This window comes from Mus caroli, chromosome 6 (genome assembly GCF_900094665.2).
Source record: "Mus caroli chromosome 6, CAROLI_EIJ_v1.1, whole genome shotgun sequence".
NCBI classification, from domain to species: domain Eukaryota; kingdom Metazoa; phylum Chordata; class Mammalia; order Rodentia; family Muridae; genus Mus; species Mus caroli.
The window spans coordinates 28,608,457-28,625,390 of NC_034575.1; the positions used below are offsets into that span (position 1 = coordinate 28,608,457).

Consider the following 16,934-nt stretch of genomic DNA (forward strand, 5'->3'; position numbering starts at 1 on the left):
CACGCCTATTTTCCTCTTCCCTCTGGGAAGGGTACAAATAGTTAAACAGATGGCTCTGTCTGTTGCCCATTGAGCTGTGAATTAATTGGTAGATTATGTTTCTGGCTGGAATGATTAACCCCATTCTCTTACAGAATTAATATTGGGGATGTTGGGGTCCTTTTTTTTGGAGGTATTTAGATATGTCCTGGAATTGTATAACCTACTTGATCTGTTTCATTACAAAATGAAAAATTAAAGACTGCCTTTGAATGAAAATTTTCCTTTAGGGTAATTATTTCCTACAGGAAGTCAGTATTTCAGGTTAGTGTATTGAGAATCGATTTTTGTCTTTATCTTTATTTCACTATAAATTAATATACTATCTATTGAGAGCAGTGTATATTAACAGTTTGATTAACTACCAGTTCCATTTCTTAATAAAATAAAATCAGGTAATAATATTATATTGAACTTTTTAAGCATAGTAGTGTTTTTAAGGGACCTAAGTAAATAGTCTGGGTACCTTTAACAGTGAACACCTTAGATAAGGTTTCTTTTGTTCCATGAAGTAAAATAGAATATTGTAGTCATACCCCTCCAAAATGTATAATACTATCTCACAAGTATGGATTCAGTCACTTTCCTGAACCCTGGGACAGGCTAGCTTTGACTCGAGATTTAAGAAGTAGAAAAATGAGTTTGGTTTGAGCTTTCTTTTTTTCTTTTCTTTTTTCTCTTCTTTTTTTTTTTTTTTTTTTTTTCCTTTTTTTTTTTTTTTTTTTTTTTCTTTACCTTTCTAACTATGCAAAGCATCATTGACCTGTAACGGGGCTCTAACCCCTTCGGCCAAGGTTCCTTCTGTGTATGACATTGACATTTACTTTATATAATTTGCCCACATTACAAAATATTGTTCTTTAATTTTTTAGAAACCATTTAAAAGCAGCTAACTTTAGATGGCTTCTAGGACATAAAAAGACAAACTGGTGAGCAGGTGGGATCCACAGGCCATACTCTGCCAACCTCATTGTAGAGAATGAAATGCTAACTAACTACCTGCTAGGCAAGCCTTATAAGCAAAGGTTGTTCCTTTGTAACTTTTCACTGTGTGCTGTCATAGTCAACAAACTGCTCACATGGAAAGCAAGATCTTGAGGAAACTTTCCACACAAAAGACCACCTAGGAGCCGTGCAGGGCCAGGCTTGTCAACAATTGTTCCTTGCTTCACTTGTTATCTGTATGAGGACTTTTCCTCAGTTGAGTTTTTAGAGGGAAACAAGAGTGTTTGTTATTCAGGAATTGTGATCTGTAACGAATTTAGAGAGGCATAGAGTAATTCTGTGGTTTGGCCAAATAAAAACTGGTCTGAGTTGTTAAGTCAGGGGAAGGATGCCCACTGAAATGACCTCAGATTAGTGGGTAATATAGATTAGTGCGAGAAGGCTTACGTTTACTTCCTGTTCAGTTTCTTCATACCTTCCAGATACGAGGTTTCACGCTAAGTACTAAGAACAAAAACTGATAAGAAGTTTAACTGTGCTCAGAGCACCTATCTAGTTCGTGCTCCTCGTTTGTTTAAAAGAAAAAAGAAAACGAGGGAGGAAGGAAGGAGGGAGGGAGGAAGGAAGGAAGAAAAGAAGGGAGGAAAGAAAAAGAAAGGAAAGAAGGAAGGAAGGAAAGAAAGAAAGAAGAAAGAAAGAGAGAAAAGAAAAGAAAGACAGACAAAGGGAGGGAGATATGAAGGGAGAGAGGAAGGAAGAAGGAAGGAAGGAAGGAAGGAAAGAAAGAAAGAAAGAAAGAAAGAAAGAAAGAAAGAAAGAAAGAAAGAAAGAAAAAGAAAGGAAGGAAGAAAGAGGGGGAGAAAGGGAGAGAGAGAAAGAAAGAAAGAAAGAAAGAAAGAAAGAAAGAAAGAAAGAAAGGAAGGAAAGACAGACAAAGGGAGGGAGATATGAAGGGAGGGAGGAAGGAAGGAAAGAAAAAGAAAAGAAGAAAGGAAGGAAGAAAGGGGGGGAGAAAGGGAGAGAGAGAGAGAGAAAGAAAGAAAGAAAGAAAGAAAGAAAGAAAGAAAGAAAGAAAGAAAGAAAGAAAGAAAGAAAGAAAAAACAGACAGNGAGAAAGGGAGAGAGAGAGAAAGAAAGAAAGAAAGAAAGAAAGAAAGAAAGAAAGAAAGAAAGAAAGAAAGAAAGAAAGAAAGAAAAAACAGACAGACAAAGGGAGGGAGATATGAAGGGAGGGAGGAAGGAAAGAAAAAGAAAGGAAGGAAGAAAGAGAGGGGAGAAAGGGGGAGAGAGAGAGAGAGAAAGACAAAGAGAGGGAGATACAAAGGGAGGGAGATATGGAAGGAAAGAGGGAGGGTAGGTAAAACAAACAAAACAGCAGTGAGAAGAGATCTTTATTCCCTGGCATATAGTTTAGATCAACTGAGAAATTTACATATTACATACTTCATGCTACTCCTTGACCCAGGTTCTGATTTGTGTAGTCTTAGGTGTGGCCTGTGCATCCAGCTTTTTATTTGTTTTGTTTTGTTTTGTTTAAGAGATCCCCTAAATGATTCTAGTGTCTAGTAAAAGCTGGAAATCTCTATCATAGGGAGAGTTGGGCATACACACACAAACACACACCATAAATAGCAAGGAAGGAACTAAAGTAACCTTTGATGAGTAAAAACATACAGGTAGGATGTGGAAGCAAGAAAAGACGAAAAACAACATATTCCACTGAGTGGAAAGAAAGAAACAAAGAGGGAGGAAAGAGCACGACTGCTTCTAGGTATAGTGGAGGAGAAAGTCTATTATAGATACGTGGGAGAGCATAGCCAGAAGCAGTGATGGGGGCATCTGCAGAGTCCAGAGTGGACATGACCAGACTGAGCTGTGCCTTGTGAGCAGAGATCAGGGAGACAAGGTAAGAGCAGGGAATCCAAGTGAAGCAGCCAGGAGGCCCAAAGATACAAAGAGAGCCAGTAACCGAAAGGACTGGATTATGTAGGGAAGGAAGAACAGCACAGAATGCTGGGCTAGAGAAGGTTAGGGTAGAGGTGGGGTGTGCCAGCCAGGAGGACCCTGTAACAAGGACTGAGGGATGCAGGGAGAACCTGGGAACCAGTGTCTGCTTTGGTGTAGTAAATGTGTACCTCAGCCATTTATTAGGTTTGAAGCCTAATATCCACTTTAAAATGTTAGAACTGTCCTTCTGGATAAAATATGCAGCTAACGTCCATAGGAAAATGACCTGGAATCATGACCAAATAGGGACAAAAGAGCCATTGCTGAACAAGTAGGTGTTCCCATACTGCTCTCTGGTTCTGTTCTGTAAACACAGGAGTCATTAAAGAGTTCTGAGGAAAGGATTCTTTCCTCATTGTATCCTAGTTTACAGAGATGACTTTTCTGGCATTATAAGCCCAACTGATGGTCTCAGAACTCCAGGCAAGAAGCCCAGGTACCAAGTCACTGCCAAGTCCACACGAGAAATGATTAGCTTAAATGCCAATTAATGGCAGTGAATCTGGAAAGGAAATGACTATTCAGAAGATCTTAAAGAGACAGGATTGACAGGATGTGGTCACTGTTGGTGATTAAGAAGACCATATTCACAATTGAATTATAGGATGGCTAGAATCAGGGATGCCAGGTGGCTAATGGGAAAGAGAGAAAGGGAAATGACTGAATTCCTTTTGCTTCATTTTACTTTGAAATGCTGGTGAAAGTGTCCACTAAGAGCTCTCTAGTTATTCTTTCAAACATTAAAACAAGAGTGAGAACTGATGCTCCCCTAGAGATGTGAGTGGAGGAGTCATCAGTCTGGCCAGAAGACCGGATTACCCAAGTGTGAAATGCACAGGCAAATGGGCCTCAGCTTGTAAGGTGTGGGCACAGGAGAGGAGCCGTCCAGGTGGGCTCCCAACTGGGTTTGGGCGACAAGAGTAGAACCAGGAGGACATGATGTAAAAAGAAAGAGCAGATGTAGAAAAGAAAAGGGAAATTAAATCTTACAAGCTTCAGAACAGTGAGAGAGCCTTAAGATGAAGACAGGCCCATAGAGCAGGTCAGCATCACTGGAACGCTGGCTTGAGGACCATTACTTCAGGTGGCTTAGGACTGACTAAATGTTAACTACCTGTCAGACATACATTGAGTAGATATAGGAAGCCATTTTCCTGCTCCTAACATATACAAAATGGGAGTGAGTTTTCTTTAGCTTTAAAAGTATTTCTAATTGGTAATCAAACTCAAAAAGAAGATAATTCTCTATATTCCCTGAATGAAGAAGTAATTAGCCAGGCGTGATGGCGCACACCTTTAATCCCAGCCCTTGGGAGGCAGAGGCAGGCGGATTTCTGAGTTCGAGGCCAGCCTGGTCTACAAAGTGAGTTCCAGGACAGCCAGGGCTATACAGAGAAACCCTGTCTTGAAAAACAAAAACAAAAACAAGAAGTAATTAAAACCACAAAAACAAGTAAAGACTGACACTGAAAGGACCCAGAAGGTGTCAGAACACAGGGAGAGGCAAAAAAGGAAGAGATGACACCAGCCTCTGCAACAAAAGGTGGAGGCGTCTTCTGTACATAAGTTACACAAGGGATGGTTCCATTCACGATTGCAACCAGGAAACTCGGACTCTCAGGGCCATCATTTGCTGGAATGTTTCTAAAGAAGATAGTAGAGCTTTAGAAGATAGTAATTCTGGGTCAGGGAAGAAAATTGTTTATGCATTATTTAGAAAACTAACAGAAACTAGGCAAATGTACTGTGGAGAGAAAGATGTGAAATACAAAAAGAAAAGGCAGGAGTAATGTAGGATTCTCAGGAGACTAAGTGGAGGGATGACTAGAAACAAATAGAGATGAATTTGAATAATATTCAAATATTATATATTATATGTTATACATTTGGATATACCTGCTGAAGAGATCATTTTTTAAGTGTGTAATATGTGCCCTATGTGCTCTGTCAGATATGTAGAGGTAAGCAACAAAGATCTACAAGATAAATGTTTTAAGTGGCCACTAAGGTAAGTCGGGAGACGGAGCTGAACAGAGACTCATTTTCAGATTGTCAGAGAATATTGAGGGCTTGTCTACGATGGAATGGTATAAGTCCGAGGTGGTATCATTACTATAAGATTTGCAAGTATAAGATTATAAAAGTCAGATTGAAGAAAAAAATGCAAGGAATATAGAAGCATCACGCATAAGGTCACACATGACAGTCGTGTGAAAGAAGAGGGAAGAAGACCCTGCTGCCCTCAGTTTATATCTCAGAACAGTTTCTCTCAGACAGTATTTGCTTAAAGCAAGCTAGAAAAATTCTTTCACCCATAGTTCTCCTATTCTAGCTTTTTAAAAAAGAACCAGGGCAGTATTGTTGCAATATGAAACCATGGTACCTGTGGTCAGGCTACAATGAGTGAAGATTTGTAGGCTTCATCTTTTCTTGTCTATGCATAGTGAACTATCTGTTGAGTCAAGGCACTTTTCTTATAAGTACCATTTATATTTATTTGAAAATGTATGGTGTAATTCTTAGCACATGAATATATCCTTGTCTGATATGAGAAGCCTCCAGAGACTGGAGACTTGGTCATCAGAAGAAGAAGGTCCAGTTCATTAACCTTCCATAAGTAAATGTCACTTCTGTCAGGAAATACTGCTGATGAGAATTTTTAGACCCTTAAAATCAGCTATGGTGGCAGAAATGTTGAGTAGAAAAATGGGCTTTTTAATTAAGCTGAAATTGAACATTTAAGGTGGCTTTTCAGGTACATCCTGGTAAGGGCAGCATTAATAGTGAATCCATGGGCCCTATTAAAGGACTAGAAGCCTGCCAACTCCAGGTCACTAGCCAAAGCCCAGAGGAGTTTGCTGTAATCAAAGGTTTTCCCTGACTGACATTTGGGATACAAGCTTTCTTTATGATCATGGTTAGCTTTGAATAGAGGAGTGTCCATCATACAAAAGCAATCTTCAAATAGAACTAATGGTAGCACAAACTAAAAAGGTCAGAGGACAGTCTATAGTAACATTTATGGTACCTTTTAGCTACCACTCTTGTGCCATTCAAATAGTATTTTAAAAATATTATTGTTCTACTTTTGCTGTTTGAACATTTCTTGAAAAGCTCAATCCAAACTTCTACACATTTGTGTTCACTATAAGCTATTAACAGTTATAAGGTGGACAATCAATATTATAAGTTTATGGTATAATGATAATATTGTGATAACCTAATCAGCTTATGTGTTCAACAAGTTGGAACTGAGAATAAAATCAGAGGTAGCGTTTCAGCCATGTGACCTATGAATACACATTGCGACTCCGATGAAGGTAGTGCACTGTGTTACGAGAGATGGGCATAATAACTTCTTATGCAGCAAAAGATGAAACCACTCACTGTATGAGATGCTAACATGTCCATTTCTTTGTGGTCGTTTTCAGGGCCATTGTCCAGTCAGAAGAGAAACTTGTCATCAGTGCATCTTGGGCAAAGGATGATGATATCAGCAGACTCTTGAAATCGCTGCCAAACTGGACTAACATGGCTCAGCCCAAACAGCTAAGGCCTAAGAGGGAGGAGGAAGAAGACTTCATAAGGTAAATGGCTACTTCCTAATCTCTGTCAGACAGAGGGAGGAAACCCCATATATTCAACAAAGCCTTTCTCAAATGCAATGTTGAATATAAAGATCAAAGGACAATATTTGTACTTGAAAAGTCCAACACACACACGCCCACCTCCTTTCCCATCCAAGTGTGCCTTGGGCTCAAAAGTAAACAAGAAAGGCTTGTGAATCCAATCTGAAGCATTGACAAGTTGGGGTAGAATGACTCAAATTATACCAGTACAATACAATCATTTGTTCATTCATTCATTCATTCATTCAGCAAAGCTGTACTGACCCCGTTCTTGACAAACCTATAGTAAGATAAAGGCCTGCTCAGAGTATGTCTGTGTCACAGCACTCCAAGCATGGTCTATAACTTCCACGTTCATTCACACAGACTCTATTGTCCCACTGTTTCCTGCTTGTTTTGAAAAAAGTAAGGTCTGTGCATTAACTTTATCACTCAGCATTTGGCTTTGTACAGCGTATTTATTTAAGCCATGGAATCTGATAAAGGTGCCTTTTTTTTTTTTTTACATTTGGCTTGTAACAGTAAACTATTTTCACTTGTGTTACTTTAGACCAGTAAAAAAAATCTATTTTATCACATTAAAATTAGGCTCATTCTTACTATCTTTTGTTCATTCAAGTGAAGAAATAGATGGTACAATAAAATAAGAGCACTTTTAAAAAGCAAAGACCAAGAGCTGGGTTAGTGAAACATGACTGAAATCCAGTACTCAGCAGATAGAGGAAGAGGTCAAGAATTCTTTACCTTTTAGTGCATAGTGAGTTCCATGCTTGTCTAACCGTATGACCCAGAGTCAAAAAGGAAAAAGAGAGAGGAGGAATTGAAGGAGGAGGAAAGGGGGGAAGAAGAAAGAAAGAAAAAGGAAGGGAGGGAGGGAGGGAGAGAGAGAGAGGAGAGAGAGAGAGGGGGAGAGAGAGAGAGAGAGAGAGAGAGAGAGAGAGAGAGAGAGAGAGAGAGAAAGACCAAAAATAAGAATAAATAATTTTTAAGATAATGGCCATTGTCTTCACTTTCAACTTAAGATCAAACAATAGGCTCATCTCTGACAGAATGTAGATTGAAACTCTAGCTAATGTGGTGCTTAGAATGAGAATGTGCCCTAGGTACTCAGCTATTGGAATATGTGGTCCCCAGTTGGTGGCCTTGTTTTGGGGAGGTTTACAGCCTGGGAGCAGGCTTTAAGAGCTCACAGCCCTGCCCCACTTTCAGGTCCCTCTCTCTGCTTCATATGGTTCCCTACTGCCCTTCCCTCTAGATTCTCCCTCTAGCACCATAGCCAAAATAAACTGTTCCTTCCATGGATAGCTTTTAATCATGGTATTTTTTTAATCACAGAAAGTAACTCATACACATATTAAGTATTCACTATTCATAAAGTTGACTGTGTTCACATCCTACATGACTTATTTTCTCTGAAAGTAGATAAATTTTTCTTGATCTTAGCTCTTACATAGTTATAATTAAAAAGTTGTAGGACACTAAGTGTTGGGTGAGGTATTTGTACATGTCTATTTGGCATATGTTAGGACTTAAATTTCTGGGTAATAGTGTGTGCAAATTTCAGTTGTTCATTTTATCAGTTTTCTAAAGTATTCCTAAGGAGCTATGAACAATGGCCCAGCAATTAAGAACAGAAGCTGATCTTGCAGAGTACCTAAATTTTGTTCCTAGTACCCACTGCCTGTAACTCCAGTTCCAGAGGGTTTGACATCTTCTTCTGGCTTCTGCAGGCGGCTACATCCACATATAGCCACACACAGAATACACACATACACATAACTTAAAATATCTTTTAAAAAATATAAAAAGAAAGTAAGCCTGAAGTTCCATCCTCACAGTGGACTCTCAGAGTTCCTGTTGGCCTGTGTGACACTGAAGGCTGAATATCTTCCATCTGTCAATCAGCTGTTCCTGTATGTGTGCTGAGGTAAATTGCACTTAGTATGCATTTCCCTCAGATGATGCTGAGCAATTTCTTGTGCATTTTAATATATTTATTGGTCTTTATGCTTTTTTTCAAATCTGTTGCTAAATTTTAATTGTGTGTGTGTGTGTCTCAGGGTGGGTTTCCTAGTGATCTGTAGGAGTGTACCAGATTGTCACTCCTTTGTCATAGATAAACAGTTCTTCTCCCACTTGACAGGTTGCCCGTTTACTCATTCAGTGCCGCCTCTCATGGAAGAGATTGTCTATAATAATAAGTACAGTTTATTGTTTATTTTATGAGTAGGGCATGTGTGTAAGAACATGTGCTTAAGTCACATGTTCTTAAGTCACAAAAGTCACACAGGAATGTTCCTTGGAAACTTGGATGTAGTGGTTCCTCAGCATCTTTAAAAAAATTAATTTTTAATTTTATTCTCCTATAACCTAAACCTTCCTCCACTGAAATTATGTTCTCATGACTTTAGCAATGCAAAATATCCTCATATCTCCCACCACAAGAGAGGATGAATGATTGAAGGATTGATTAGAGCTTAAGTAGATATACTCAACTGACCTTAATACAGAAAGCAAGCCCCAAGGCGTTCTTTCAGAGAATTACTGTCAAATCATCATTTTATCACAGTCTCAAGTGGTCTGAGTAAGCACATTCCTCCTTCCTACGCATATCAGTCAGCTGTGTTATCAGCCTCAGTAGTTGAATTACTACAATTTCTAGATGATAACTTCTTCTGCACCGATATTTTAGGTTACTTCAAATGAGTGACTGTCTTCTGATTGTTTCTCAGCTTATTTTTACATAAGAACTTCATTGTAATATATCAGCTGGATTCCTTCTCCCTGCTGGAGCTCAGTGTAAATGGAAACTGTTCTATTCCAGAAGAGAGAGTGCTGCTCCAGGAAGGGAGCCCCACCCCCTCTCTCTGGCACTACCTTGGATTTAGAACAGCTAGAATTAGGGATCTAGCTTTCTTTCCTCTTGTTTTGATCATTCAATCAGACTAGTCCTCATATTAAACTTGAAGGAAAATCAAATTATACAAATGTTTCCTCAATTTTGTCCTAGTGAAATATATACATCCATATAATTAGATCAAATATCAAATTCTCTAGTATACTCCAAAGATCTACCATTAAAAGGAGCCCATTCTGCATCATAGTTTAGTTTTCCATAAATTTGGTCATAGTGTCTGCTTTGTTTTATTGGATTTTATGCCTGAAAGACTTGTCCATGGTTTTGCATGTGAGCAGTTTGACAAGCAAATTGTATTAACCCCATTATGAGAGAAATCACTTTAAGGTGTTGTGTTTTACTTAGATGTAACTAGTTCTTTTTTTATTATTATTTTTTTTTTTTTTTTTTTTTTTTTGGTTTTGGTTTTGTCTTTTGAGACAGGGTTTCTCTGTGCAGCCCTGGCTGTCCTGGAACTCACTCTGTAACTAGTTCTTTCCTTTTAACCTGTCCCATTCTTTTTCTAGACTAGATGTTGAAACCATGTAAGCAGAAGAGAGACCTTTCACTGATACCCCAGCAAACCAGAGTTGACAGAGGGCCGGATTTAGCACATTGAGTACCATATAGCACTGCATGAGACAAAAAGATTGCAAAGTTACTCTCCTCCTATAATTAGTTTTTAAAGCTCAGAAGACTGTTTGGTGAACAGATGAATATAGAATCCAGTGCCCTTTGCATTGAGTAAAGGCTATGCTCTCTTCATTATTAAATAAGGCCTTTTTCTCTTTTTGTTTTTTAACTGAAAAAAAAAAAAAAGATGTATTATTTCCTAGTTCAGCATTGAATAGATGGAGAAAAAAAAAAAAACTAGGTCAAGCTAGGGCTTTAATAGAGAGAGGGGAAGAAGCTAAAAGAGCTAAAAGCAGTCTCTCAAGCCCATTGTCTTTGCACCTGTCATGGTGTGTGTGTGTGTGTGTGTGTGTGTGTGTGTGTGTGTGTATACACATCCTTTGAGATAATAGCTGTCTATCCCCTGATTAAGAGTCTGCTTTTGGATGGGTGTAATTAACAGGAGGAGGAGAGTGTTGAAGGAAGTAAAAGAGATGGTCTAGGAGTTGGGGAGATCAGCAGTGAGCAAGAGCAGAGCCCCAAGACCTGCTGCTCCTTTCGTTTATGCCCTTGTGTTTTACAGAACAAGAGTCATTCCCTCTAGAGCCAGCTGTGAACGCTTTAGGGTGGCAGACCAGGCTCTGAGTCCTCAAGGGATAAAGGTCAAACAGATTAGTCTTGAATTATAGCAGACTGATGATAGATTATATACAGTCCTTCTCTAGACCAATAATATAATGAAAACAGTAAGGATTGCCAGTGCCTGGCAGTGTATGACAACATCATGAGTCTCCAAGTGTTATCATTCCCACTCAACCAATGAGGACACTGAGAAAGAGCCTTCTTCCTAACACAGCCATTAAGTGACAGAGCTGGGTAGACTAGCTAGATAGACTGTCCCCCAGAGCCACCACACTGTGCTCATCCAGGCTAAAATTGGTTCAAGAATGTACGTTTTGAAACTTTTTATTTACTCTCTCATTTTCATTGATTATCATAATCTCAACTGATAGAGCTTTTTTTTTTTTTTGCAAATATCACAGATATGCATCATGATGCCATTTTGACTCTATTTTTTTATTATTGTGTCTTCTTTAACGTATTACATTTTGTGGGTTCTCTTTATTTCAATAGCAAGTTTTTAAACAGTATGTACCCAGATAGGTCTGCAAGGAATGGTGTGTTAAATCCAGTACAATTTTTTAAGCTGTGTCTTATATTTTCCTCTTAATAATTTGTTCAAAGCAACGAAAATAGAAATGACCATTGTTGGTAAGAGAAGGAAGATGCAAAGAAGATAAAATGTAAAAAAGAAAAATTAATTGCTTACACTTGAGGTAGAAGATAGTGTAGTTCTGAGGAGGAAAGAGAGACTTAAAGAGAGCCATCGCTTTTGTCCTTTCAGTGACCTAGTGGTCTCCATGTTAACCTTCCACGTCTTCTGCAGGATCAGATAACTGGGTCATTCACTGTCAGCTTTTATTTCTTTAATTGTGCTATGAATTTTGGAGGCACAGTGATTAAATAGCAGGAAAATATTATTTCAGTGCTCAGTGGTTGACTATAATGATTTCTAAGTTTTTATTCAGGTTGAAGTCTGTACTGTTGTTTAATTTAAAGAGACAGAACAAAAGCAGAGAGTTGGTTGGCACTTTTTGTCTTCCTTCTGTGGAATCCTCAAAGCACACAGTATAGCCTTAATAACTGTTAATGAATGAAAAGTCAGCTCATCTTCAAGTAGGTAGCTCACAGTATACGCTGGGGATGCCACCAGCTGGGAAAGTGCTTTTCCTCTGGGAGTTCACAGGCCTGGGTTCGAGGCCTCAGCCCTGGCTGCCATTAACTAGTCTGCTTTGTTCCCTTTTGTTTTGGTTTTTCTTCAGTTCTTTCTTAGCCCTAATAGGTTTCTTCACAAGGCTCAGGGTAGACAATGACAAAAGAAGCAAAGCTAGAAGTATATTCATATAGAGAGACAATAGGAATCAAATAGAGCATTAGCAAGCTTCCAAGAAGGTGCACTTGAAACTTAAAAGGGCCCCAACATAATGTAAGCAACAGCTTTTGAAAGGTCTCCTGAACTGCAGCTGCTGTGGAGACCTCTAATAAATCTGAAGGAGCAAAGGAGTGGGGAAAGACTTCAGCTAGCTCTAACAAACGTTCTGTAGAATGCAGACACTTATCTCCCTATCTCTAGATGCTTAATATGACTTTTAAAATGCAATTAGGAAAGGAAAGATGAATCAGACTCATGAATATATTAAGTGCAAGAGTAGAAAATGCTTTGCTATTTTTTTTTTTTTATCCCTCAATTAAACAAGATGAAGGTCATGGATAGATAGGGACACAGTCAAATAAGTCAGGGTGAGAAGCGGATTTAAGTCTCTAAATTAAACGAGAGACAGGCTATTCGCCAGAAATTAAGCTACAAACATCAGTGTTTGATGAACTCAGAGCTCTTTTCCTTATATCAAAACTCCTGTTAGCAAAAAACTGGCAATAAGTGAAAAATAAAATAAAATTTCCCATATAGGTTCTAAAATGCTAGCTTTTCTAGACTATTGTTGAGAATCATAATCTCATTTTTAAAGCACTAATTATTTTATATAATGTATGTTTATCTAATTTCAGGTGAAAATCTTTAATAATTTCCATTAGGTGTGAATTTAACACTATTTCTTTTTCTCTCATTTGAAGTCTTATAACAGATTTTAAAAGCTGCCCTTCTGATATAGTCTGTCTTGGTCATGGCTGGGGGGAGGATGCCTGCACTGGAGGCTGAGCAAGGGAGCCAGGCGAGGGCTGAGCAGGGAGCCTGCAGCAAGCTGAATTTCCCTGCCAGGTGATGAAGGACCACTAGCCTGCTTGTCTTTCACTACTAGTTCCTAGGCTGTCAGCCTGTCATATTCTTCCACCCTCCTTGTTGGTCATTCCCAGCTTTTCCTCTTGGCATGGCCTCTAATCGTCCCAGGAATAAGCAGACAGTCAGGGCGTGACAGAGGTGAGCAGATATTACCAGTGTGAGCAGTGTGCAGATTCTTTCTAGTGTGGCGAGTGGTGTTGTCAAAGGAACAATGATGTAAATCCACAAAAAAACAAAACTCAAAGACAGAAGGGAGGGAGGAAGATGTAACTGGGACCCAACCAGGTCAACTTTTCTAATGTCTAAAGTCAATACACCATTAGCAGTTTGAACAGATTGTTTAGTAACAAATATAATCACTGAAGAATTGGAAAATTAATGTTGAAACCATTGTATGTGAGTTTTTCTGGAACACAGAACTGAAGCTGAGGAGGAGTGAGACAAGTGTACATTATGATAGCCATGGTAACTATAACTTTATGTTAAAATTTTCACCTGCTTAAATATTTTCCCCATACACCCTTAATCCCTGCTACTATTTTCTGCCAGTTCACTGATTCTCCACAAATGCCCTCACTCTGACATTTGCATCCTCATCTTCCTTCATCTTCACTTCCCTCCAAGTTTTATGGTAGCACTGTGGTCTCTGTGGTCTCACTCAGCCAGTCTTTCTCCACCTCTCTCATCCTTTCTCTCCCTTTACTATGAATGCTGCTCAGAGTACTGGACCCTTAGTTATCCTTGCTTCAATCAATGACAACCAGAGGGGAAAAATCACAACTGTCAATACAGTGTAATCCTCAGAGGAGGGTATGCCCTGCTGCATCAGCATCTGTGTGCAAACCTGTACTCATTTCTTCTAGTTGAAAGCCATGGCACATTATGCTCAACTCACAGTAAGTGATTATTGATTATTTTAATTCTGTTCTGACAAAGTTCTGGAGCTTACAGCATGTTGTTGTTTGGAGACTGATACTATCAGTATGAGTGAGTGATATACAATATCTCCTGGCAGAAAACCCATGTGACATGTGACTCTCTGTAACTAAAGAAGCAAGATGGAGTCCACTGCTTGTGTGTCGTGGTTCCCATCCAGGAGGGAAACACCGAGACCAGGCTCAATTGGAGTGCTTGGCTTAGAAAAGAGTGTTTAAAATCATTCTTGTTCCGAGATGACAGACCTCATGAATGCACTAGTATTAATTACATTTGTGTTGTAAGTTGAGCCAGTGCATTAAAGTAATATACTGTTCACAGTTAGATGTTTGCTTACTGGGACATGAGTCCATCTTCATGAAAGTTATAAGTCTACCAAAGGATAGAACCATGTATCCTGCCACTTGGTACCAAAAACAAATATAGACAACATGGAGTTAGGCCTGAGCTGAGCCTGTGGTCCTGTTCTACTCTTCCCTGTCCTCAAATCCTTCCATTCATGAGTCAGCCAACATATGTACTGACAACATATAGCCTGGGTGTTTGGGGTTTTTCCACAGTGGTTATGAGTATATGTATTTATTCATTTAAACTAGCACACCAGAGAGGAGCAGGGGGCATGAGGAAGGACAGTTAAAGGGCCTGGGGTATAGCTCAGTTGATAGCATGCACAGAACAACTGAGCTTGGTGGTGCACGCTTGTGATTTCATCACTCAGGAGGCAGAGGCAGGAAAGTTGGCTGCAGAGTAAGTTTGAGGTTAACAAGAGACACATGAACCTCTGTCTTAAAAGAAGAAGAAAAAAATAAATGCACACACTTAAAAGTGCTAGGTATCAGGTACTCAGATAAAGGCAACAGGGTGCTGATGTGCAGTATGGAGCTATTCTTGATAATACTCTGCTCTGCTGTGCTGTGCTGTGCTGTGCTGTGCTGTGCTGTGCTGTGCTGTGCTGTGCTGTGCTGTGGGAAGTTTTGCTACAAGCGTAGATTATAGAGCTCTTAATTATCTCTCAATTATGAGATAATAAATGTGCTTAATCTCTTCAATATATAATAATTTTTTTCAAAAATTTACAAAAGACCATAGAAAGTCTAATTCAGTATTGTTTATGTTTTCCATGTGTAGTTTATAATAGAGTACACCTTACAGAAGAAAGTAACCTCATGTATTGTGGCTGTTTTGTCAAATGTTGAGCACAACTTACTACTCTTTGGTACTGCTTAGGGCTCTAGCTTCAATGTGTTTATATGCATAGCACATCTTATTTGTAAAGATTCACCACTTTATTTTATGCATCAGAGGGTCTTCTTTATAAAGTTACCTCATTTTTTAAAAATGGTTGGTTCTTTGATGGTTCCTATATTCCATTGAAATCACCAGTTCAACACTTTTACAAAAAACAGAGCCTACCTGGAGTAGGTTTCAGTCCTTATTGTGATCATTGCTTTTGCAGTGTTGGCTGAGTGACACACATCAAACTGGCTACACAACAGTTGTGAGAGGAAGGTTTATTGAAAACCCAGATTTCTGTCTTCATCCATTGCTTGCTCTGAAGAATGGGAAGTGGAGGGATCGTCCAGGATGCAGTACAGAGAGCTGCTGACATAACCATCTCTACCGCACTTGGACATTTTTCAATGGGAAATTTGGCCAGGTGGCCCACCTTTGTAGTCCCAGCACTTGGATGTTGAGGGCTGCCATGGGTTTAAGGTCAGCATTATCTGCATAACCTATTCCTGGCCAGCCAGGGTTACATAGTGAGACCCTGTGACAAAAAGAAAAATTGAAAAGTAACCAGAAAATTTAAAAGTAACTCTTTATTGTATATATTGTTAGTAATATAGGCCAAAGAACAAAAGCTGCACTGCTGGGGACCCAAAATAGCAGCTTAAAATAAAACTAATTACAGAGAACTTTTACAGAAGTCCTTGCACAGAAATTCTACAAGGCTGAGTCAAATAGGAATAAGGTATTTTTTAACCTAATGTATCTTCTATAATAATACACTTGAACTTATCAAAAAGTTACCTACCTTGACCTGTGATTAAGATCTCAGCCTCTAATTAGAAACCAACTCTTTGAACTTAGTATTTTGCTGCCAGCTCATTCCATAAAAGATGCTGGTGTCCTCAGGATAGTGAGACCACATGGTGGCCAGGCTGCCCTTGGCACAGTAGTATCTGGACCTTTACCCCACAGCTTAGTAACCCGGGCCTTTTTTCCTCTGGAAAAATCTCAGCTGTGTACAGTAGTTTCTCTGTACTCATCTAGTAAGAACACAACACATAAACCATCCTAGCATGTTTGTACAAGGGCGAAAAGAAAACCTGAGGGAAGAAAATATGCATGCGTGTCATCATGGATTGAACCTGTCAAAGCATTTCCCACAATTACCATGACAGCATCATGGGGGTGGGGAGTTGTTTTATCTCTTGATCTAAAAGGAGAAGGGTAAAAACTGTGTATGAGAATGCTGTTTATGCTAGTAATCATTGAGATTTGTAACATGAACTTCTCATCATATATACTGATTGTACTTGGTATAAAACCTTCATTCCCAAAAGTTGGACACTCTGGCTAGAAATGTAGATCTCTGCAAGGGATTCTTCCAGGGAGTGTGAGACTGCTGCACCCAGGAGCTCTTTAGGGCGAGGTGGAAGAAACACTTTTGAAAGCCACAGCAATGGCCTTCTGTGTCTACCTCTTAAGTTCCCCTTGCTCTTCAGCTTTGTTGTTGTTGTTGTTGCTCTTTGACAACTAAACCAAAGATCAATGGAAAAACCTTATAGAAACGCATCTCTCTCCCAGAGCACAGCCAGGAAAGGTCCTTCTCCTCTGAGGACCATGCAGTTAGACTTGTGTATCACGTAATCCACAATCACCTCCTCCTCTCCAGCCTTCTTTTTTTTTTTTTAAAGTTTTTCGAGACAGGGTTTCTCTGTGTAGCCCTGGCTGTCCTGGCACTCACTTTGTAGACCAGGCTGGCCTCGAACTCAGAAATCCGCCT

At 39.3% G+C, this 16,934-nt stretch overlaps 1 protein-coding gene across 2 annotated transcripts in view; it reads left to right on the forward strand.

Annotated features, from left to right (window-relative positions):
* Window positions 1–16,934, forward strand: part of Exoc4 (exocyst complex component 4) — a 702,198-nt gene that overhangs the window by 555,493 nt on the left and 129,771 nt on the right. For both annotated transcript variants that reach the window (XM_021164590.2, XM_021164588.2), the window contains exon 13: window positions 6,423–6,578. In XM_021164590.2, the coding sequence (XP_021020249.1) occupies window positions 6,423–6,578 (156 nt within the window). The remainder of the gene's footprint in view (window positions 1–6,422; window positions 6,579–16,934) is intronic.